The following is a 25,290-nucleotide window of genomic DNA, read 5'->3' as shown; positions in this document are numbered from 1 at the left end:
TTCCTGGTCCTCTGATGCTGCTTGGCCTGCTGTGTTCATCCAGCTCTACACCTTGTTATCTCATGGAAGAAGAGTACTTCAGTTTCTACTTGGGCGCCTTGCAATATTCTGGACTCCATATTGACTTCATTAATTTTATGGCCTGAGCACTTTCTCCCATTTCCTTACCCCAACCCCCCACACAGCAAGCCTTGTCATCACATGGACTGCTACATAAACAACCCATTGTCAACAACTAATAGTCCCAGTTAGCAACTACTGATTTTCCCAGGCTGACCTTTACCCATTCCTTTGTTTATCCAACTGCGGTTCTCTCGCACTCTGGGCTTCATCTCTACCTATCGTTTACTTCTACCCCCCTTCCCCCACTCCATCTTCAGCATATATATCAACCTTTTTGTAGCTACAATCAATTCTGAAAAAGGGTCACTGGATCCAAAACATTAACTCTGTTTTCTCTCTCCACAGATGCTGCCAGACTTGCTGAGTTTTCTCAGCAATTTCTGTTTTTGTTTCACCAATATAACACAATGAGTTTCAGTAACTTGATTTTGTTCAAGAAGTGCAGCAATTTCTTCCTGTGGTTTTAAAACTGTCCTTTTTTCCATTTTAGTCCACAATCAAAAATGCAGAAAGTATAATGGTATGGTCTTGACAAAATAAAGTATTTGTTTTCAGATCTCAATGTTCTATATAATGTAACTGGTACAGCTTTTAAGAACTTTGAACACTCAACCTGAATAAATACAATGTAATAATCCATGAACATTGTGCGTTGTTCCCATTGACTTTATCTATGATGGAAATTTGGAACTGATTTCATGCCCAGGTAACGTGTCTGACAGGGTAACTTCAACGTGTCTCTGTTTATTTAAAACATATTTCCTCTTTCCGTGTAGAGTGTTGCTTGGAATATGAGCTAAATGCAACTACTTCACTTTAGGATTTAGATTAATGTTATTACAGGACCTCCATTAATTAAACATAATTTTTGGAAAGAAGTGCAGTAATATACTTTAGTGTGATCCATGATGGGTCTTACTTTTGACGATAGATACAGGGCACTAATATAGGATTACAAATTTCTCCCATGTGATTGCCTTATTGAATTTGACAGACAGCTCACACAGCTTTCCTTGATCACATAATCCTGTCACACCGAAATGATTCCCTATAAAAAATGCACTTAAGGAGAAAGGGAATTGGATGCTATTGACCTTGTCTACCACCTTTGAAGGGAGCTTTGTTTGAAATAGTATGTAGACCTAAATGTTTACATGGCACTGAAATTCAAGGTCACAGATACAAAGGTATCAAATGCGTATCATTTTTCATATGTGTTGGATAATCTGGGTTTTGCTATTAGGATAAAGATTGTGTAAAGGTTGTCTCAGCTTTACTGTTATTAACCTGCTAAGTGAGGCTGCAACATTCAACTGGTTTGCTCTGCATTGCAAGTCTTAAATATGACTTAGAATTTATATTAAAATTAATCAGATTTATAAATATTTTTATTGCATCTAACAGTTTTCATTTTGTGGTTTTTTTGGCAGTCGGTTCTCCTACAATTACTGACATGTTTGATGACTTTCTATGCTGTATATTATATTATCGGCAGCATATTCTTCGGAGCTTTCAGGTGAGAATCCCTGATAGGACATGTAGGAAAACTTGGACGTTAATGTTAAAACTCTGGTATCTTGATGAATTTGTTTGTTCTCCGTTCTTCGTTAATCATATCCCTCCTTCCTGATACTTCATTCAAGCAGGCATTTTAGATGTGCGAGTTTGACATAGAAAATAAGATAGACTATTTTACCACAAGGGTCATCCTGTGCTATCTTAACTTCCCCTTCACTTAACGTGCATTGAAACTAATCAGCAGTCCCGGTACAAAAAAATTGTATTGATGTCTTTACCTTGGCTCAATTTCATCTCATTCATATAAATGTAAATTCATATCGTTGTGGTAATTATTTACAACTTTTATTCAAAGTTGCCTCTGAATCATTTCCATCAATGAATCTAAGAGAAGCATATGTAATTACTCTCAGCAGGGGACAACGGGGGAAAAAGGTGTCTAATACCTGAATCAGAGATAGTAGGAACACAGCTTGGCCTGCTGTGTTCATCCAGCCCTGCACCTTGTTGTCTCTAATACCTGAAAATGGGTTCAGGTACTGCAATGTGAGTTAAATTTGCACCTGCTAACTTCATACTACCTGCTAATTACCTTTAATGTAACATGCATTAAATGTTCTGTTGAATGACTGCACACTCCAGTAGGGGGCCCAAGGTCACGTGAGGCCAGTAGCACTTAAAAAAAACCTATACTTCTTAAAAGGAAGTGCACTCCGGCTGAAGAAGGTAATGTAAGGGAATGATGACGAGCGTCTATGCAGAAAGACCTATGAATAATGGTGAAATAGGATAGAAAGCATACTCCAAGTTTCTCCAACACAGAGGCCTTAGTGCAGGAATGGAACAGAATGGATTCGATGCCCCACCACATGGGATTCGCGGGTGCAACATTTAGCAAAAACATAAGGTCAGTTCACCATCGCCTGAGGACGTGATTCAATGCTGCAAACTGGTGGGGAATCATGGCATGGAACAATTGCATGTCATCATCTCAATAGAGGAGATGATGCTCACTATTACTGAAGTGACCATGTCTGAGGCTGTGACCAAAAGTAAGGTTGACTGCATGAAAGGTAACAGTGCACACGTAACATTACCTCATTCTCACATTCCTCTTCCCTCTCATCCCACAATCTCTTCTGACTTACAAGGTTTGAGCTACAGTGAAGGAGAAACAGGAACAGCAAATGGTGCGTCCTCCCCATAGTCCAACACTTACATTTTTGTCTTTTCAGATACTCCAAAATTACTATGTAGCACAGGAAGAATACAATGAAAAAAATGCTGTCACTCACTCTCACCTTCGCAGCTATCGAGACAAGTACTGATATTATGCATTTTAGAGGGTAGCTTAGAAGAATCTGCATGTGATGAGAAACTTTGCATAAGTGGCTTGCAATCTGGGGAAAGGGTAGCATAGGTGCTAGCTGATCGAATGATAAGATCTCAAACAATATCTGTTGCAAAGTGTAGAGTTTTGATGAGGCAGAGTACAGAAAAAAAACTATTCATGTGTAACTCCTTAATGAATTGTCAGGGATTCCAGAAAGTTTGTGGTCATCACAAAGGAACATTAAGGAATTTGGTAAAAACAGCACACACAACTTTGTGCAGAGCTTGGAGCCCCTCCAATCCAGCATGGAAGTGGTAACATCCATTATTCTGCATCTAATGGTTGATGTCTGAGCTTTCATTCCAGCACAAGTGGAAGGCACCCAATATCTGAATGCTGCAGTGAAAACACTGACTGAGCTTATGTAAGCTCAGTTTGTTATCCACCACCATAACTATGAACACCACTTGTTGAGGGTCTCACAGCAGCCCTGCAATATTTCATTCAACACACTGCTAGGATTGCTCAGATGGATCCCAGAAAGTAGCAGAAGCACTTTAGAACATGGTTACTTAGGGAGTAAGAACCTACTTGGTTGTCTTTACCTTGGCATGTCATAGCCAGCAGTCAAATAAAATTAAAGCTGCACCAAACGTTAGATCAGTACTTCGAAAAATTGTATTTTCATTATTATAATGCTTGCTGCTGGTTTGAATCTAGCTGCAACAAATGCTGTGCCAGCATTAATATGATCTTCAAGAATTTTCAGCTGATGCACATTGATTGTCAGTAGAACTCTGGCAGGTTTACATTTGGGTGCCCACCAACTGCTGGAAGGTTACAGTTCAGGAACTGGAAGTGCAAGCATTTCATTGACATTAATATGGAAGCTGCCAACATGCTGGCATTTCACATAAAGAGCAAATATTACACTCCTTTCAATGTTTCTGAATTGGATTTCAGGATAAGCAAATTTTCATTATGGATTATTTTTTACTGTTTATAAAGGTAATACTCTGAATTCACACGCACTGTTTACTGTGCAAACTTGTTTACATTGCTTTGGGTGCTTCATTTTCTTTTGAACATTTTTTAAAAATTTGATGCTAACAATCTAGCAGCACATCTCCGCAATTCAAAACTTAGCTCAGTTTTCATCGTGTAAGATGACAGGCAGGACTTATAGTGTAATAGATGTTGTGTTTACTCTAGAGTGAAATTTTGTGATATGTTATTCACGTTTTTACTTTTTTTCCAAGACTACAACAAAGGTAATTGTGATGGCAGAATCAGTTTTGTTATTGTATCAATCAACCATTGCGTTATTGCACACTCTTCTGTATAATACCACAATAAACAATTCCAATGCATTTCACCATGGCAACAGTATTCCTGGAAAAGAGAAAAAGGTGTCTAGACATATTGTGATGAGGTACAACAAAATGAGTAATCAGTTCAAATCTAAGGCTGCCTCATTGGCTCTTCCTGTAGCAGGTTTATTATTTAGTGGTTTCTACATTATGGGTAAAACGTCACTGAGATAATCCAATTGTGTACTACACGTATGCACAGATTTATTACCTGAATGGTGGGAAATGGATTCGATCTATGTTTCCCTCATTTTAGTAAAAACATGGCTTTAGCTAGAGGAGCCAATAAAAATCCTCTAAATGTTTGTTTATGCCATTTCACATAACTTTTAAGAGCAAAATTCAGGAACAAACCCAGTCTGTTGGTTCAGTTTAAGAGTGATACATGGCAATGAAGCTTAAACAGCTCTGCTTTGAAAATTGAGGCCTTTTCTGTGGAACCAATACAGTCATGTGGTGCTGTTTTGCAGAAAGTTCCAGGATTTTGATTCAATAGTAATGCGGATAGAATGATATATGTTCTTGCTAAATTGGTGTATGTGACTTTGAGGGGAACTTGGAAATGACACTTCCCCAATGCACTTGCTGCCTTTGTACTTTTAGGTGTTCGAGGTTGTGGTTTTGGAAGTTTGGCTGAAAATATTTGCTGAAATTCTGTAGATAGTGCGCACTGCAGTCATGTTATTGCCATCAGAGTAGGTAAAAATTATCAATATTGGGGCCAGGGACAGAAACCTCAGGCTGCAGTGCACCCACTGGCCCAGGCCTTCAGCCTTTGATCTGAGAACAGTAACCCTGACCTTAACCTGAGCACAGAGGTCTGCCCCACCCCAACCTGAGTGTTGTGGCCCCACATGCAGGCACAGTGGCCCCATCTTCAATCTGATCCTAGTGGGCCTGCCCAAGACCCAAACGTAGAAAGCCCCCTAGATCCCCAGTTATTGGGCCCTGATGCACCCACCTTCCTAACCTTGTTCATGGTTAATGCGGTATTTGAAGTGCCAGGAAAGAGTACTCCTTTGTCCTGATGGTGTCATGTTCCTTGAGTGTTTTGGGAGTTGCATCAATCCAGGTAGTGAAAATTATTCTATCACACTGCTAGGATTTGTAGATTAGGACATAAGCTACTTTTCCACACAAAACCTGGTGTTGGACCTAGCATTTGTGTAACTGGTCCAGTTAAGTTTCTGCTTGATGGTGATTTCAGTTTAGTTGCTGTTGATTGTATTTGATGTCATGAACTGTCTTATTATCTGAGGAATTGTAAAATGGTGTTAAACATCAGGATCAACAACAAATAGCCCGAGGTCTGATGTTAATACTGGTGAAAGATTATTGATTGAGCACTTGAAGATGGTTGGATGCTGCCCTAAAGGAGCTCCTCCAGGAATGTCTGGAGGTTGAGTAGGTTTGCGTCCAACAATTGCAATCATTAACTTTTAAGTTAGATATGACTCCAGCCACTAGAGAATTTTACCACTGATATTGATTTTACTGTGGCTCTTTAATGCCACATTTGGTTACATGCTGTTTTGATGTCAAAGGCAATAATACTCAATTCATTTCTGAAATTCAGCTCTTGGTTTTAAACCCAAGGCTCTATTAAGATCCAAATCCACCTGCTACCATCTAAATCCAAACTGAAGATTGTGTGCAGGTTATTACTGACTAAACGTCAATTGAAAGTACTATGGAAAATATAAATGGGCAGATGATTGAGACTGAGTTGCTGGAACATTTATGAACCTGGTTGGCCTTGTCTTACTTTTAGTGAACTGGGCATGCCTGAGTGTGTTATCATGTTGTCAAGTAAGTATTAATGTTGTAGTTGTATTGAAAATGATCAGCAGTACATGTCTTCAGTATTACAGTGATATATTCTCAGTCCTAGTAACCTTTGTAGTGTGTAGTGAATTTTGCTGTTTCTTGACATTGCATCAAACTGATTGAAGATTGCTGCTAGCAATGGTGAAAACCATGGAGAGAAATCAAGAATGTTCATCCACTTTGCATATCAGGCTAAAGATGGTGTCAAATACATCAGTGCTGCCTTTTGCACACCGTTGGTGGACTCCACCATCAATTAAGATGGGAATGTTCACTGAACCTCCTTAACTTGTTTGCTATTTAATTGGTTATCAGTGTTAATGTTCGGACGTGGCAAGACGACTGAGATTTATCTGATCTGTTAGTTATGGGATCAGGCATCAAGTGTGCTTCTGCTGTTTAGCACACACATAGCCCTGTATTGTATCTTCACCTGGTTAACATTTACTTTCAGACATGCTTGGTGCAACTCTGGCAAATTCTATTATAATCCTCTTTGAACCAAGCCTGGTAATTTAGCTTGTTGGTGATGGCACTGTGAAGGATACGCTGGGTAATGAGGGAGTGGATGTAGTCATTGACAGTTCTGTTACAACTGATGACCCATAGCTTCTTGGATACTCAGCTTTCAGTTGTTACTCCTGTTGGTGGTTTACTGCACTTAGCCCCACAACAGCATCTTCAATGTAAAAACAGGACTTTGTGTCATGAAGACTGTGTGCAGTCATTCCTATGAATTCTAACATCGGCAAACAAACCTGTGATAGGCAAGATGGGAAGGACAAAGTCTCATAGGTTTTCCCTTGAGCTTTTTCTCTCTCAGCACATGATATAAATACAGTCTGTCAACTTTGTCCATTGTCAATCCACTTTCACTGACACAAACTTGAAGTCTGACCAGCTGAACCCACTCTATGCTACCCTCAGTGCATTATCCAAGTGATATTCCTGAACTTTGTACCTCAACCGCCAAAACAGTTTTGATGTCCAGCCACCGACTAGCAAGTGATTGTAATTAAATCAGTGATCAGATGTACAGTGCTTTTATTTCACAAATAGAATTGTAAGAACTGTAATGAAAAGGGTCAAATGTTTAATTAGACTCAATACATGGTATGGGATTTGTCATCCATTATCCTAGGCCTGTTTCCATTGGGGTAAGCAGATTTTGTGATGTCTTTTCATTGATATGATTGTAGCATGAAGTCCAGTACATAACATGCTACTGGCTTGCTACAAATGCAGGAGCCTAGAGGACTAGTACAACCTACTTCTAACCTACACTTCTTAAAGGTAGACTGCCTGTGTTAAAGGGAAGGCGCATTCAGGTTACAGCAGCTGTTGCAATAGTCTCAGGAAAGCTTTGGAGAAGGGTAAAGAAATGACTATGGAGCAGCACAATAGAGAAAGGGCTCCTGGGTTCTCAGATAGAAATTGTCTTAAATTATGGAAATGGAAAGAAAGAGATAGGAACCTGGAGGCATTCAACACAAATGGAACAGGAGCCATTGGCCAAGAAAGCCAATTCACAAAGATCTGGACCTGAGGAACTTGCTAGTTCGATGACCTCACATGGGTCACTTTCTATCCACTCCATCTCTTAACCTCTCACTTCGTTCAATGCATCACAGCATATTACTCACCCATCAACCACCAGGACTCATACTTAATAGTCATATTCACCACCTCACTCTCATTAGCATGGTCTTCACTGCCAAGAGCCTAGCCCTGCAAGACATCCCATCCTCCACCTCTGAGGAAGAGAGCGCAGTATCCCAGAGGAAGCACTGGCAAGGCTGTCTGTTGCACCCCCTCCACCAGCTCAGGTGCTGACTCCTCAGTGGGAATGTTAGCTAGGTTAGAGTCAGGAGCACTTACTGGTGAGAACTTCACTGCCCCAACATCTGGTCAGGAAGAAAGACTGGCACACAGAGGAATCAGTGAATATTGTCATTGACATCCTGTGTGCAGTCCAAGTCCTTGCTCCAAGCACTCTTGACCACATCTTGTAACATTAGGAATCAATCCACGAATGGCTGTGATGCATAAACAATGTATTGTGACCTACAAAGATTTTTTTGAGCTGTCAAAGTAGCAGTCACTTTCCAAGGTCTGTATCCTACACACAGTGCAGGAACTGTTCACTTCACACCTTGGACTGTAAAACCTCTCACCACTGAGGATGGCTAGCCTCTGTACCTTCAACATTGTAGTTATGAATCAACAGACATTCATTCTCAGAGTTGATAAAGAAGAGTGAATGTTTATTCATTCACGGGATGTGGGCGTCTCTGGCTAGGCTGGAGTTTATTGCCCATCCCTATTGGCCCAGAGGACACTTAAGAGTGAACCACATTGACTTAGGTGTGGCGTCACATGTAGACCAGACCAGGTGTGGATGACAAATTTCCTTCCCTAAAGGACATTAGTGAACCAGATGGGTTTTTCCAATAATCAACGGTAGTTTCATGCTCATCTTCAGACCTCTCTGTCAATGTCAGCAAAACTAAAGAACTGATCACTGACTTCAGAAAGAAAGGAGAAGAACACACCCCCACCTACATCAACAGAGTAGAGTTTGAGAGTGCTGCCAGCATCAAGTTCCTAGGAGTCACGTCAACCAGTAACCTGTCCTGGACTTCCCACGTAGATGTGACCATCAAGAAGGCACAACAATGCCTCTTCTTTGTCAGGCAGCTCAGGAAATTTGACATATCCATAACATCCCTCACTTCCTTACAGATGCAACATAGGAAGCATCCTGTCCAGGTGCATAATGGCCTGGTAAGGCAACTGCTCTGCCCAAGACCGTGAGAAACCACAGAACATAGTGTGCACAGCCCAGACCATCACGGAAGCCAACCTTCCATCCATGGACTCCATTTACACCTGTCTTTGCCATGGAAGGACTGCCAACATCATCAAAGACCCATCCCACCCTGGTAATGCTCTCGTACAACCTCTCCCGTCAGGCAGAAGATACGGAAGCTTGAACACACACACCGGCAGGTTCAGGAAGAGCTTCTTCCCTGCCTTTATTAGACTGATGAATGGATTCTCTAACTTCAAATAATGCTGATCTTGATAATGTTGATCTTGCCTAGCACATGTCCAGTGTGGTGTAACCTGTATGCCTTACACCGTCCAAGTTTTTTTTCACCCCATGATCTGTATGTACTGCTCACAAACAAAGCTTTTCACTGTACTTAGGTACATGTGACAATAAATCAAATCAACATCAACTGTAATTCCAAATATTTTTTTGTTTAATTCAAATTCCACCATCTGCCATGGAGATATTTGAGCCCATGTCCCCAGAACATTAGCTAAGTTTCTGGATGTGCCACCAATGTGTCCTTATAAGATCTTCTTACCTGTTACCCTCCCACTTCATCCCATTGTGGTCTGAAGTTTCACAGCTGGAGTGAAGAGAGCCTGCCCTACAGTGGAGCCCGTTGGCCTTTGGTTGAACAACTCCAAGGGTATTTGTGTCTGCAGGCCCCAGATATGCTGAGTGTGTCCTGCCCAGAGGAAAATGCACCCTCCCACAGGAATGAGGGTGGGTGGGCGGGCAGGTGAAGATGGATGATCTGGCCACCTCTGGAATGTTCTGAGTGGCACAGCACTGTCTCCTTCTGAGGAAGGGACACCTGAAGTGAGCCCAAAGATCCTTCGGACCCTGTTGCCTAACCATGGGTGTTGAGCCCCAATGCTATGGTGTTGGAATGCAAGTCTGTGCGCACATCCAGCAGACTCGGAATGCAGGACCTTTGGAAATGGTTGTCCATGGCAGCTAGCCGTCTGTCTGTGAGGGCAGTCAGACACTCACATCCCTGAGGCTGCAGGGTCCCAACCGCATTGCTGCAGTCCTGGGAGGGGTGTCCTAGTGTCCCAGGCAGACCAGCCTGGTGCTTCTGTGTCTGCGTGTATATGTCAATGAAGTCAGGAATTTCTGGTGCAGTAGGCTCAGGCTGAGCTGATGCTCCCGACTTTCTTCCAGCAATTGGACTCACAAGGCTGGCCATAGCCCACTCCCAGACTGTGGAGGTATGGACCGTATCCAAGTCCATGGACTGATAGAGGCTGCCAATGACTTAATGTGCTGTAAGCCCCTGCTTGAAGCATGCTTCTCTTGACCTGATTAAAGACTACTCCTCTGAGACTTTGGGAAGTAGTCCTTTGGTTGAAGCAAATGCAGTACATTTCACACGTATGTAACCAGCACACAGTTCAGGTGTGAGATTGACTTAACACTGTATCATACAACAATGTGTTCACCACCTTGACTAATGACAAGCGTGACAAGTTGTCTAGCTTTGTGTTGATACCGTAGGCAAGATAGAAGCACTGTGAACCCTTAAGGTTTGGCTGCAGGGGTCAAAGCTACAAAAGGCAATGCAGGAATACTGTGAGCACCAAGCAATGCACAAAGTGAATGAGTTCTAAGAGGGTGAGCTAACAGCCCTGAAATGCAGCCTGGCCCAATCTGTGAGCTGGTGCCTGTCAGTGCACACAAAACGTCCTTGCAGCATTGAAGTGCAGAACTGTTCTGTAAATGGATCAGAGATATATCATGAGGATGCAATCAGACTGCTGCATGTCAGATGCCAAGATTTCTGGATGTGACGTGGGGAGCCCTGAGGTGTTGGTACCAGCTGTCTAAGATGGAGGCCCAGAGGTGCAAATGGCTACCTGGAAACATAGAATCGTAGAGTACAGATGAAGACTTTGGTCCAACAAGTCTGTACCAACAAAAGCATACTACTACTTACACCAGCCCCATTTTCCTGCACTAGATCAGTAGCCTTGAATGTTATAACACTTGAAGTACTCATTAAAGTACTTTATGAAGGTTGCATGGTTTTGCACCTCAACTAATTAGGCAATGCATTCCAGGCTCCTATCATCCTCTGGGTGGAAAGGATTTTCCTCAAATCCTTTCTAAACCTCCTGCTTTTCACTTTAAAGTTATTCCCCTTGTTATCAGCCCTTCAGCTAAGGGAAACAGCTGCTTTCTACTCACACTTTCCATGCCCCTCATAATCTTATCCACCTCTATTGGGTCCTTCCTCAAATTATTATATTGAATAAAAAACAACCGAAGCTCCTGAAGAAGGATCCCAACTGGAAACATCAACTTTCCTGCTCCTCTGATGCTGCCTGGCCTGCTGTGTTCCTCCAGCTGTTATCTAGCCTCTCTCCACAGCTGAAATGCTCCATCCCAGACAGCATCCTGGTGAATCTTCTTTAGACCTCCTCCAGTATAATCACATCCTTATCATGGTATGGTGATCAGAACTGCACACAGAACTCTAGCTGTGGCCTAACCGAAGTTCAGTGTAGCTCCAACATGACCTCCCTGCTCTTATGATCTGTGCCACAACTGATAAAGTCATGCATCCCGTATGTCTTCCTAATTGACATATTAACCTTTCCTGTCACCTTCAAGGATCTGTAGACAAGTACCCCAAGATTTCTCTGTTCCTCTGAATTTCCCAGAGTCTTGCTATTCACTGAGTACTCTCTGGTCTTGTTCCTTCTTCCAAAGTACGTCACCTCACATTTATCAGAGTTAAATTCCATCTGCCACTGATCTTCCTGCATATCTTCCTGTCACCTGACACTTTCCTCCTCATTGTCAACTACCCAGCCAATCTTTGAGTCACCAGGTATTTGCTTTGATGTTTATGTTAGGGATTCTTGGCATCTAGTTTCTATCTGGTGGGTGGGAGATTAAGTAAATGATGAGATGTTAATCCATGATAATACTTGCAAACAGATTTCTTGCTGCTCTCTAGTGAGAATCTCACATCATCCATTCAACACTTGGTTAGAAAATGGGACTTCCTGTTTTCGGCAGAAGCTCCTCGCTGAACATCTCACCTGATTTTTCCCAAATTTTTTGCAATGGCCCATGTTGTTCAGGAGTTGGAAAGACTCTACCCCAAGTCTCTGATAAAGCAGAAATTTCACTTGTCTACACATTTGCACTCACCATCTTGGAAAGTGTTATTATGTATACTTTAAAGACTTGCTTAGAATCTGCACATGGTAAGCCACTAGGCAAGAGTGGGTTGTAGCAAGTACAGAGGGGATGATCGGTGCTGGTCCCAGCTCACTGAACGATGTTTACAGATGTTTTCTGAGTGGGAAGTGGACAGGAAAATGCTGATGAAGATGAACACTGTAATGTTTGGTACATTCGCAGGATTGCTACAGAACATTCTGTCATTGTTAAGTAGTAAAGAGAAGTCCAGCACCAAAGAGGCACAGAGAACAGATAAAGCTGAGCATTCACCTTGCCAACTTGGAAGTGGTAACCAACTCCCTGATAGCACTTGAACTCATCAGTGATGTGGCATCCTGTAGCCAACATTTCAGTTTCCATTGCAGCTCTGGCAGAAGTCACCAATGTTTCAGAAGAAACTCAATACTGCGATGATGAGATACATGTTTATTGTTGTCTACCTTGCCATCAGGCAGACTCAGCCTGTTATTATAGCTGTGGATACCAGTGTTCCAAGGTGCTTGTAGGGTCTCATGGCATTTTGAGATCCAGTCAACTACTAGGATTTCCAAGTCACCCCCCCCCCGAGCAATGTCAGTGGCTCTTTGGTGTATGGACTTGTTGTCCTCCTCCTTCAGGATGTCAGTATTCATTGTCACTCTACCAGTGCCCCTGATGCCTCTCAACCATTCAGCTCTCTCTGCTGCTGCAATGATGAGGTGCTACAATCTGAAGCCCACTCGTCAAGAGTCAGAGCTACTTTAGATTGGCCTGGAGTCATAGAGTCATAGAGCTGTACAGCATGGAAACAGGCCCTTCAGTCTATCTCATCCATGCCGACCAGATATCCTAAATCAATCTAGTCCCATTTGCCAGCATTTGGCCCATATCCCTTCAAACCCTTCCTATTCATATACCCATCCAAATGCCTTTTAAATGTTGTAATTGTACCAGTCTCCACCGCTTCCTCTGGCAGTTCATGCCATATGCACACCATGAAAACATTGCCCCTTAGGTCCCTTTTAAACCTTTCCCCTCTCACCTTAAACCTATGCCCTCTAGTTTTTGACTCTGCCACCCTGGGGAAAAGACCTTGTCTATTTACCCTACCAATGCCACTTATGATTTTATAAACCCATAAACAGCCTACTCAGCCTCTCCCTGTAGCTCAAACCCTCTAACCCTGACAACATCCTTGTAAATCTTTTCTGAACCCTTTCAAGTTTCACAACATCCTTCCTATAGCAAGGTGACTAGAATTGCACGCAATACTCCAAAAGTGGCCTAACCAGCATCCTGTACAGCTGCAACATGACCTCCTGACTCCTATACTCAATGCACTGACCAATAAAGGCAAGCATACCAAACATCTTCTTCACTATGGATAGTAGGAACTGCAAATGCTGGAGAATCCGAGACAACAAGGTGCAGGGCTGGATGAACACAGCAGGCCAAGCAGCATCATAGGAGCAGAGACAACAAGGTGCAGGGCTGGATGAACACAGCAGGCCAAGCAGCATCATAGGAGCAGAGAGGCTGATGTTTCGGGCCTAGACCCTTCATCAGAAAAGGGGGAGGGGAAGGGGGTTTTGAAATAAATAGGGAGAGAGTGGGAGGCGGATAGAAGAGGGATAGAGGAGAGGATAGGTGGAGAGGAAACAAACAGGTCGAAGAGGCGGGGATGGGGCCAGGAAAGGTGAGTGTAGGTAGGGAGTTAGGAAGGGGATAGGTCAGTCCAGGGAGGACGGACAGGTCAAGGGGGCGGGATGAGGTTGGTCGGTAGGAGATGGAGGTGCGGCTTGGGGTGGGAGGAGGGGATAGGTGGGAGGAAGAACAGGTTAGGGAGGCAGGGACGAGTTGGACTGGTTTTGGGATGCGGTGGGGGGAGGGGAGATTTTGAAACTTGTGAAATCCACATTGATACCATTGGGCTGCAGGGTTCCCAAGCGGAATATGAGTTGCTGTTCCTGCAACCTTCGGGTGGCATCGTTGTGGCACTGCAGGAGGCCCAGGATGGACATGTCGTCTGAGGAATGGGAGGGGGAGTTGAAATGGTTCGCGACTGGGAGGTGCAGTTGTTTATTTCAAAACCCCCTTCCCCTCCCCCTTTTCTGATGAAGGGTCTAGGCCCGAAACGTCAGCCTCTCTGCTCCTATGATGCTGCTTGGCCTGCTGTGTTCATCCAGCCCTGCACCTTGTTGTCTCGGATTCTCCAGCATCTGCAGTTCCTACTATCTCTCATAGGAGCAGATGCTGCTTGGCCTGCTGTGTTCATCCAGCCCTGCACCTTGTTGTCTCATCTTCTTCACTATCTTGCCTACATGTGACTCCACTTTCAAGGAACTATGAACCTGCACTCCAAGGTCTGTTTGTTCAGCAACACTCCCCAGGACCCTACCATTAAATGTATAAGTCCTGCCCTGATTTGCCTTTCCAACATGCAGCACCTCACATTTATCTAAATTAGACTCCGTCTGCCACTTCTTGGCCTACTTGCCAATTTTATCAATATCCCATTGTACTTTGAGGTAACCTTTTTTGCTGCCTACTGCCCCTCCAATTTTGGTGTCATCTGCAATCTTACTAACCATACCTCCTATGTTCACATCCAAATCAGTTGTATAAATGATGGAAAACAGTGGACCCAGCATCGATCCTTGTGGCTCACTGCTGGCAACAGGCCTCCAGTCTGAAAATGAGTATAGCAGTCTGACCAAGGATGACTACCTCATGACCATTGTAAGATAGCACAGACAGGATCTCCTAGGCATAGTTGCTGCCAAATGCATAAGCTAAGAATAATAATCCTTGTGGTTGCAGTCCAACTTCCTGTTGATAAGTGAAACCCATAAGGTCACATGGCTACAGCTGATTGCTCCCTGCATATATGAGAAGTCTGCTCATCCAGCAGTGTTACTTGTCCACACCTCCTGCTTCTCTCTACTGAGAAATAAAACAGTGATGTTCCGTCTCCTAGGGCATCCACCACCTCTCGATGCAAAGACGCGTGGCAAGCTGTGAAACTGAAAATATCACCTGCTTCAAATGGTATAAAAATTGAAAGTTATGGTTATCTCCACAGCCACTGGCAGCCCTGTCTTCATCCTGCTGTGCAGCTGCAGATCTGGTTATAGGAGGTGACTTAGTACCTCTTTGATGAAACACAAATTAGGCGGACTCTACTCCTGTATTAGGTGCAAGTGGGACAAAAGTGGTGAAGACTCTTTGTGGGTAAAACATTCTTGAGGGCCTCTGTCCTATTCCTTCTGTGTACAACTTCCCCTCTCTGCTGCCTCTGTTATATCTCTGTCATTATGCTGTCAAAATTTGGAAACCATAGTTCTCAATACTGCAAGCAGTCTTTCTCATTACAGGCCTTTCAACTCCTTGTCAGAGTCCAGCATCACTCCTCTGTGAATCCAAAATCTTCTTTTAACTCTTCCAATAATGCAGGGCTTCCAAACACTCTGTTGAAGCAAAAGAAAATTAAACGTCACCTGACGTTTGTATAGTGATCTTTTTAAAGAGAGTCAGTGGGGTACCCTCCTGCACTTGATCGCATGTTCAATTAGGAATGATGAAACTAAGATGTCAAAGGACCCACGAGGTACAAAATGGAAGACCGTGCCCCAAATCACACTCAAAATTGTGGTTCACCTCTCTGCCTGTTGTGACACACATGGCATAACTAGCCTAGTGCTCTTACAGATGCGGGGCATTATGTGGATCATACCCCAAGTGGGTGGAAATGTTCCATTTGATATATTTAGAGTTTTGGGTGCCATGGCACAGGCATTAGTGATGTTGTGAAGACAACCTGGGTTTTATTTTTCTGGTTCAATCTTTTTCTAGGCTCAAAAATGAAGTAATCATTAAGATGGATAGCTCACTAGACCCAACAACTTCTTACAAAGTCATTTCTAATAACTATGAAGTATCTTGATACATCTCATTGAAACCCAGTGGCCTGAATGTTAATCGACATGTGCATGTTTAAAGAGAGAAGTGATTAGTTAGAATTATACTCACTGGAGTTTGGAAGAACGAAGGAAGAATCTCATTGAAACCTATTAAATTCTAACAGGACTAGACCCGGTAAACACAGGAAGGATGTTCCTGAGGACTGGTAATCTTGAACCAAGGGTTACAGTAAAAGGATATAGGGGTAGGCCATTTAAGAGTAAGATGAGCAGAAATTTCTTTACCCAGAGAGTTGCAAGTCTGTGGAATTCTCTGCCACATAAAGGGTTTGAGGCCAAAACAATGAATATTCTCAAGAATGGGACAAATATAGTTCTTAGGGCTAGAGGGATCAAAGGGTATGTGGGATGTGGGAAAAGAGTGCTGAGTTGGATGGATTCGTGATGATCATATTGATTGGTGCTGCAAGCTCAGAAGACTGAATGGTCTACTCCTGTTCCTGTTTTCGCTGTTTCTGTGTGTGGACATGAGCTTTGAATTGTGTGCCTAGTCTCAGCTACATGCATTGAGAAAGGAAAGACAGAGCTCTCAGGTTGGAATTTCAATGTACCTGTCATCAGAAAAATTCTGAAATTATATCTGCAGAAATTATAATTGTCTCCGTGTTTCACTTCACTTAACGCTTACCAAAATGCCAGCCCTGAAGGAAGGATATGACACCTGTCATAATCCTCAATACCAGATATAATTATACACACTAGTGCACCTACAGACAGTTTGGGGCACAGCAACTGCAAGGCCTTTCTGATTTTAGAAATTATAATAATAATAGTATTTTTATTCTGGGTATCAATGGAAAACACAGTGAAGAAGGAAATCAGCTCTAACATCTGCTGTATCTAATGGTAACTTACTCATGACACTCATTTGGAACAAACAGCAGAACAGTCTGGACTCAATTTCCATATAGTATCTTTATTGTTTTGTCATTTTTTTACATATCCAGAAGTGCTGTTACATGCAACTGAACCTCTTTTCCCCTCCAACACCAAGTCGTCCATCATCATACAGTATCTTTATTGTATCACGTTGTTGTTGCAAAAATACCACTCCCCACTAAAAGTGGTTATTATGATAGATGTAATGAAGTAATTACATTAGTCCTAAACATAGAATGAGTTATGGATCACGTATTGTTCCTGTTAATGCTGATTGGAATACAGGGGGTTCTGCTATAATGCATGTTCTGGCAATACAAATTGGCTATAACGTGACTGATTAATAGGAGAACGTTATTTCTAAAATGCGAACTTGTGTTGGCTATAATGTGATTCAATCGATTCCAACCTCTTTCTTTCAACCCATGGACCAGGGCGCGATAGCAGCTTTTAAAGCTTATTATTTAAGGTGTACATTTAAGAAGCTGATTGCAGCCCCTGAGGGGGATAAGGACAGTGTTCTTCAAGTTTGGAAGAGCTTTAACATCAAGAATGCAGTTGCCATTGTCATGGAGACCTGGGGTGATGTCAGTAAGGAATGTTTGCACGCAGTTTGGCAGAACCTTCGCCAGATTTTTTTCAGAGGAGCTCCCAAGAATCAAAGAACATTGTGTTGATCTTGCAAAGCAAGTTGGATTTGAAGAAGTGAAGAGTGAGGATGTTGAAGAGCTGCTTGAGTCCCACTGTGAAGACTTCTCTCTACAGCTGATCTACAATAACTTGTCACTGAGGGGGAAGTGGAAGCTGGAGATGAAGTAGTAATCCAGGATGCAGCACCATGAGAGTTTTCCACTTCTGTTTTTTTCATCTATCCTGAGGGAAATTGAGAAGCAGTTGCAGCTCTCAGAGGACAACGATTACAATGCAGAATGCAGCAGGGTAGCAGTTTGTGGAATAAGATCTTATTTGGCACCCTATGAACAACTTCTTCATGAAAGAAGAAAAAGGGCAAAGCAGCAAAAACTGGACGTGTTTTTTTTAAGCCAACCCCCAAGAAACAGTCAGAAGACAATGAATCACAGCCGTCCACTTCTGGTTTAACTATTTTTTGCCCCAACCCTGCAACCACAGCTGCACCTGAAGGCGGTGATGATGATGATGATGATGATGATCATGATGATGATGATGATGATGACTCTCAGCCCCTACATTAACAACAGACCAACCTCATAACCTCCTCCCCCATCAAGTCATCTTGACATTCTTTCAAGATAAGGTGTTAAATTTATTTTCATTTCATTAATAGATATGAATTAAACATTTATTCAAACTATGCTATCCTTTATGTTTGGCTTTTGAGTGATTTTTGAGCGATTTTGAGTGATATTTTTTGGTGGTCTGCTGCTAACCCCGCTTTTCCCATAGGCCCCATTATTTCTATAGCAAAGGAAAGCAACTCTCATGTCATAGCAGAACATCCTGTACCTGCCTGTGTAAAACAGACCTCAACCTCTTTTGAGCACATGCTCTTTATATAAAGCTATATATAAAGAATACAGCTAAAGGTTTCACAGGTTTACTGTGTATATTCCTGACATTTATTTTTCATATTTATCTGTAGGATCCATTGCTAATGAGGATGATTGCATGAGCAACAACTTGATGGTGTCTCAATTTTATTAAAATAATGGACCACATAATTCATGGAGGTTTCTATGTTTGTTATAGAGGACTCATTTTCCAATCCACAATATTGATGAGGAGCCCTTTATTCTGGGAGTGCATATCATAAATGTATTCCCCATAGTTTTCTATCCATTAATTTTCCTCTTTTGTACTCCATGTGGGCAAGCCTCCCTGATGGGAGGGCAATTTCTTATAATAGACCCTTAGGTATTTATTACGAAGAGTCAAACTGTTAAACTGGCACCTGGCAGGTAATTTAAACTGGATACACAATGTCTGACATTTAAACCAACTGTGTTTTTTTGTAAGTCTAACCTGTTTTCTGAATATCAAAGATTCTAAATAAAAACAGCATCAAACAAGAGGCACTATTGACTGATGATTTAGTGCCAGTTACTACAATTTGCAGGACTCCTGACGGCAAATTCTCATATTACCCCTCTGAATCCACCCATAACCTCAGAAATTAGAGCAGCACGGATTAATGTAGAAATATTGAAGTTGCAGTCTGTCACTTATTACAGCATCACAGGCTGTGCTGTGGACACCCTCCCAGAGATAACAATCTGTGAAAAGCATTCATCATGCAAAGACCTTTTTCTAATCACGTAGAAAGCTTGTTAAAAAAAATTAAGACTTGTTCAAGGAAATTTAATTGGGCTTTTAACCACAACTTGTATCATAGCTACATCTGTACAATCAACCAGGCCCTTGAAAGGTAATGTATATTTATGGTATTTGTTAGATCTTTCTATTATAATTAGTGCTGGCACAGACATGATGGGCAGAATGACTTCTGTGCTGTGCATTTTCCATATTTCTATTTTTCCAATTGCAAGATTTTTTAAAATGATGTTTGAAATAATTTTAGTAGACATTTCAGTTTCTACTTAACACCCAATAAATATTTTGCTTTCTGTAAACTTTTAAGGCATAATTCGATTCTAAGTGCTCTTGCTTTCCTGGTTTGCTGTCCGTGATAATTCTTTATTGTGATAGGCTGCTTGGAGAACGTGATGGTAGCACTGCAGCCTGACATTGGGAATCTTCACCAAATTAAGTTGCAATCAATTGGGCATCAAGAAAATTAAAGTTTTGCTAGAACTCAATGCTCTATGCAGCTTGTTCTTTGAGGGGAGAGTGAGTTTTCTTGCTCTGTTACTTTCTATAGAATCCCAGCCAACGAAAGAGGACACAAGTTAAAAATCAGAAATTGGAGGGAGTACGTCCAAAATTTCCTTGTATACTGTCCCTTTGGAATCCCCCATCTTTCTGCACCCTGTTTCTTAAAGTCTATTATTAATCATATCTTTTCATGCAAATGTCTGTGAGAAGATGAGTGCAGGTTTCCATAGATATGATTCTTCCAGTCCCAGCAGAATTGTACAGTTGTGATTTGAGTAATCAGTAGGTTTTGCTATGTTTTCAATATCCTTGTTAAATTAGTAGCATTCACTAACAACAGATGAAAGTTGTGAACCTTATAGCAGTGATGCAACTTTCAAGTAGTGCTCAAAATTGGTGTGATGCCAACGGACTGACCTTTCTGCCTGTCTGCTTGGAGCAGTGTGAGATGTAAGTTCTCAGGAGATGTAGATCTCATTACCCTGTGAACCAAGGGCACCAAATGTATGCCCTGCAGCAGCTCATCAGTTCTGGGAGGACGGAAATTCACCCAGCTCCCACATGGAGATAGGTTGCTGGTCGGGCCTAGTGCAATGGGAGAAACTGGCTGAGGAGAGCCTCAAGAACAAATACAACAGGCTGGGGCTTTCTGAAGTCCCCAGGAGTGCCAGAGAAAATTCTTGAATTGTTTATTAATCTCGAAATTGCAATGAATGGAGGGGCGGGAGAGTGGAAAAATAGTCTAGATTAACCTAAAATGTGAAATTATTGTAGCTGCAGTTTGTAAAATCAAACAATGAAGGGAAATTAGATAAATGTTTCAAACAGAAGAAGATACAGAGCGGGGGGAAGAAAGCTTAGCAATTCAATTAGCTTTGTGCTTCCTGAGCAAATTTATTGACAACCTCTCTTTTGTTGATTGTTTGGTTCTAAGGTGGTAGACTTGGGCGTAAATTGGAGAAAATTCTAAAAGATAGAAACACTGAGGGATAGGGGAGATGAATAAAGGAACTTTTAGCATCTCAATATATAAATCATTAAAAGCTAGTTCACAGATGCAAGCATGTGACCATAAATGCTGATGAGATGCTGAATTTTATCACAGGAACATAAAAGTGAAGAAACATTACTGCAATTATATAGAGCACTACCCAGATCCTATTTGGAATATTAAGGTGAATCAAACTGGTTGGTAAATTTAAATGAACAGCAACTAAAGCTGTAAAGACTCTGCCATGGTGACTGTGCAGCCTGAAAATATGTCATTGTAAATCTGAAAAGCGGAACGTAAAAAACATATTTTAATCTTTTCTTCTTTATTGTTAAAAATAATACAGGAGACATAATACTGATGAATGTATAATATTACACAGGCTAATATCTTTAATCTGCAGTCAGATCATGCTCTCCTTTGTATTTAAGGATGTGTTTATTCTTCAGCAAGCATTGTTAAAATTTTGCTGTGAAAATGCAAATTACATTTTTCAGGCTTGAAACATATGATGTTCTGATACCTTTCGACTTCAAAACAGAACCATCAAGTCCAAGCTCAAAATATATGGGTAAGTGAGTGTAAAATTAAATTTGTATGGTATATTATAATACCGTTATGAATGGCAAGTTTGAGGGTGCCTTTGATTATGAATTAAGGAAATAGCACAATATTGTGGTACTGAATGGTGGCTATTCACTTGGATCTGAATTCCCAGTCATAGCGAGGCAATTTGAACTTCTGTTGATGTTGTTATAGAGTCATAGTCATGCAGCATGGAAGCAGACTCTTCGGTCCAACCTATTCATGCCAACCATGTTCTCAAACTAAACTAGTCCCATCTGCCTGCATTTGGCCCATGTCCCTCCAATCCTTTCCTATTTGTGTACTTATCCAAATGTCTTTTAAATGTTGTAACTGTACCTGCATTCACTACTTCCTCTGGAAGTTCATTCTACACACTAACCACTCTCTGTGTAAAAAAGTTGCTGCTCATTTCCTTTTAAGATCTTTCTCCTCTCACCTTGAAAATATGCCCCCTAGTTTTGAACTCCCTCACCTTAGGGAAAAGACATTTGCTATTCACCTTATATATGTCCCTCATGACTTTATAAACTTCTATAAGGTCACCCCTCAACCTCCTACGCTCCAGTGGGAAAAGTCCCAGCCTATCCAGCCTGTTTTTATATCACAAACCTCCATTCCTGACAACATCCTGGTAAATATTTTCTGAACCCTCTCCAATTTAATAATATCCTTCCTATAGCAGGGTGATCAGAACTGGACCCAATACTCCAGAAGAGGCCTCACTAATACTCTGTACAACCTCAACATGACCTCTCAACTTCTATAGTCAAAGGTTTGAGTAATAACAGCAAACATGCTAAATGTATTCTTAATCACCAAATAAAAACCAAACGAACTGCAGATGCTGTAAATCAGGAACAAAAACAGAAGTTGCTGGAAAAGCTCAGCAGGTCTGGCAGCGTCTGTGAAGAGAAAATCAGAGTTAACGTTTCGGGTCCGGTGACCCTTCCTCAGAACTGTTGTTGTTACACTCTTAATCACCCTATCTATCTGTGACACAAATTTCAAAGAATTATGTCACACAATTGGATCAACTCACCTCTACATTGGGCCGACTACCATTGCGGACAAAATTGGGCACTGCTTTGGCAAGTGATTAGATGTTAAAATTATCCTGAGTGAGATTCTAATCTTCAATGAGAAAAAGCCAGTTAAAAAGAAATCCATTACCTTTAAAATTTGCCTCACCAATGCCTTAAGATATGTCAAAATTCTTCCCACCTAAGTAATCACTTCTAACGTGTAGTTATTGATTTATAAGGAAACATGGCAGCAATTGATAGAACATCAAAAAGATAACACCCTCCAATATTCCTGAATTCATAGATGTGATTTTCCCATTTTTCTGCAAGTGTGGAGGTCGATGTGTTTAGTGAAGACAAACACACCACTGCTGCAAAAACAACGCCCACAACGTGCCAAACAGCTCATTAAAAATGAATGTGCGTGGGTTTCTCAGCCTTTTGTAGGCTTCAACACTGCCATTCTGGGTCAGTTGAAGCTGTTCAAAATAAAATCAGAGGTCAGCAACATCTAGGTCCTAAAGACCACTGATTGAGGCCTACTCCTTGGAGAATTCACCTGCCAGGGGGTAAGTCATTATGTCCTGAAATGGGGAGGGGGTAGTGGTGGGGGAGAGGGGGAGGTTGTAGGAAGAGTGAAGTCAGGGAGGTTGGAGGCAAGGGGAGGGAGTAACTTTTAGCAGCTGCCTTTCCAACCACATCCCTTCCATACCTTGCATAGGTTGGGGCACTTGGGGGCTATGCTCCTTTAGCTGGCTGGTCGTTCACCCTGGTTTCCCAGTTGGGAAAACACTCATCTTTCCTACCTGCCAGAAAGGTAGGTAATTGGGTGAGGTGCTATGTTGAGGCTTTAAACTGACAATTAGTTGGCCACGCAAGGGCCTTATTTGGTGGTAATTTTTCACACCTATAACTTAATTAGTGAAGTGATGAAAGGAGCTAAGTAGCCTACTAGGGCCAACTCACCACAATATTTCCCCATCTGAGGAACTCTCCCAGAACCTATAGAGAGGGGACAATTTATCAATCAAACCAAGCCTGGTTTGATTCCTCCAGCTGGTTGGGTTGGTATCCAGGACTATAGGTTACTAACAGCACAGCCAAAAAGGGTTTCTTTGATGATATAAAGGAAGAATGTCACAAAGGTCAACACAGGTAGCTACTGAAGAAGGGTCCCAACCTGAAATGTCAACTTCCCTGCTCCTCTGATGCTGTCTGGCCTGCTGTGTTCCTCCAGCTCCATACTGTGTTATGTCTTCTAGCTGCTTACAGCACTGTCTGCCTATTGAACATCAATGTACTTCTGAACAAATGTATTACTTTCCACAAATACTTCAAACATTCTGGAGTTTTCAATGTAATATTGTCCGTAATGCCAACTTTTATTACCAATATTAACTTTGTAAAGTTCTTCTTGTACTTTCTGTAATTGTACTGCTGATTCAAAGGATCATACTCCTAGGCATTTGTATAAACCCACTTTTTGTTTTTATTTCCCTTATCATCCAGGCACATTAACTTTCTCTGCTCTCCAAATTCACTTCATTTTCTGGTTTGTTTTCACAAATATAAAATCATGTTTTTTAAAAACTATGAGGGGCATAGATAAAGTGGATACCAAAAGTCTTTTCCCTTGGATGGGGGAGTTCAAAACGTGTGGTCATACTTTTAAGCTGAGAGGAGAAAGATTTAAAAGGAACCTGAGGAGGCAAACTTTTCGCACATAGGGTGGTTTGTATGTGGAATGAACTGCCAGAGGGTTGCAGGCGCAGGTACAGTTACAACATGTAAAAGACATTTGGATAAGTACATGAACAGTAAAGGTTTAGAGGGATGTGGGCCAAACACAGGCAAATAGGACTAGTTTATTTTGAGAATCTTGGTTGGCATGGACAAGTTGGACCGAAGGGTCTGTTTCCATGCTGTATGATTCTATGATTCGATGAAATATTTTGAACTGAATTATGCTGTGATTATTGTTGATTACACGATCTATTTTTGTACCAGAATCAGCTTACCCTATTTTATTTACCAGAACCACATCGAATACTGATTCATTTTTTGATGGGCTAGAAATATATAGGAGGCTTTTACATGTGTCGAGAGCAGGGTGGTGGTGAGGGTCTAGAGTTGATGGAAACGTACGCATGAAAAATCTGAAGGTCCAGGTTATTCTACAGAGTTAAAAGTTGACAGTGTGCAGCTTATACCTCAGGTTCTATATCCAGAGTTAACCTCACGATCAGACGGAGTTACAGGTCGGACAATAGGAATGGCCTGCAGATAGCTCCAGGAGCAGCTAGGAAACTTTAAAATGCTGGATTTTTGCAGTGAAGTCGGTAGCTTGTGACAGGAAATGTTCTGATTTGACAGCACCACCTTGGTTTAAAGTATTCATTCCTATCCCTGGTGATGGAAAGCTGATTACTGGTTGCTGGGGGAATAGGGAGATTGTTTCTGACTCCCAGACACAGGCTCCAATTCCTGGCACAGAAATTTTTGGATGGCAGGATTTCTTGACCTACAAAGCAGGCTAAATCTGAAGTGTTCAAACTCATTAACACATTTAAAATACCAACCTGCTTCTTGAAAGCAATTTGCAAGTCCACCACAGACAACAAGGTGCAGGGCTGGATGAACACAGCATGCCAAGCAGCATCATAGGAGCAGGGAGGCTGACGTTTCGGGCCTAGACCCTTCATCAGAAAAGGGGGAGGGGAAGGGGGTTCCGAAATAAATAGGGAGAGAGTGGGAGGCGGATAGAAGAGGGATAGAGGAGAGGATAGGTGGAGATGAAACAAACAGGTCGAAGAGGCGGGGATGGAGCCAGTAAAGGGGAGT

General features: G+C 41.9%; 1 protein-coding gene across 2 annotated transcripts in view; it reads left to right on the top strand.

Annotated features, from left to right (window-relative positions):
• The first annotated feature begins 1,277 nt into the window (after nucleotides 1-1,277).
• Nucleotides 1,278-25,290, top strand: part of tmem244 (transmembrane protein 244) — a 67,528-nt gene continuing 43,515 nt past the window's right edge. Inside the window, exons 1-3 of one of the 2 annotated variants that reach the window (XM_020512411.2) lie at nucleotides 1,278-1,310; nucleotides 1,554-1,639; nucleotides 21,337-21,410. In XM_020512411.2, coding sequence (XP_020368000.1) covers nucleotides 1,278-1,310; nucleotides 1,554-1,639; nucleotides 21,337-21,410 — 193 coding nt within the window. Of the gene's footprint in view, nucleotides 1,311-1,553; nucleotides 1,640-2,351; nucleotides 2,549-21,336; nucleotides 21,411-25,290 lie in introns of those variants that run through there. The other variant, XM_048597519.1, reaches the window with a different exon arrangement.

The sequence above is a fragment of the Rhincodon typus genome, chromosome 5 (assembly GCF_021869965.1).
Source record: "Rhincodon typus isolate 14 chromosome 5, sRhiTyp1.1, whole genome shotgun sequence".
Classification (NCBI taxonomy): Eukaryota; Metazoa; Chordata; class Chondrichthyes; order Orectolobiformes; family Rhincodontidae; genus Rhincodon; species Rhincodon typus.
This window is presented reverse-complemented; position numbering and strand designations above follow the sequence as displayed.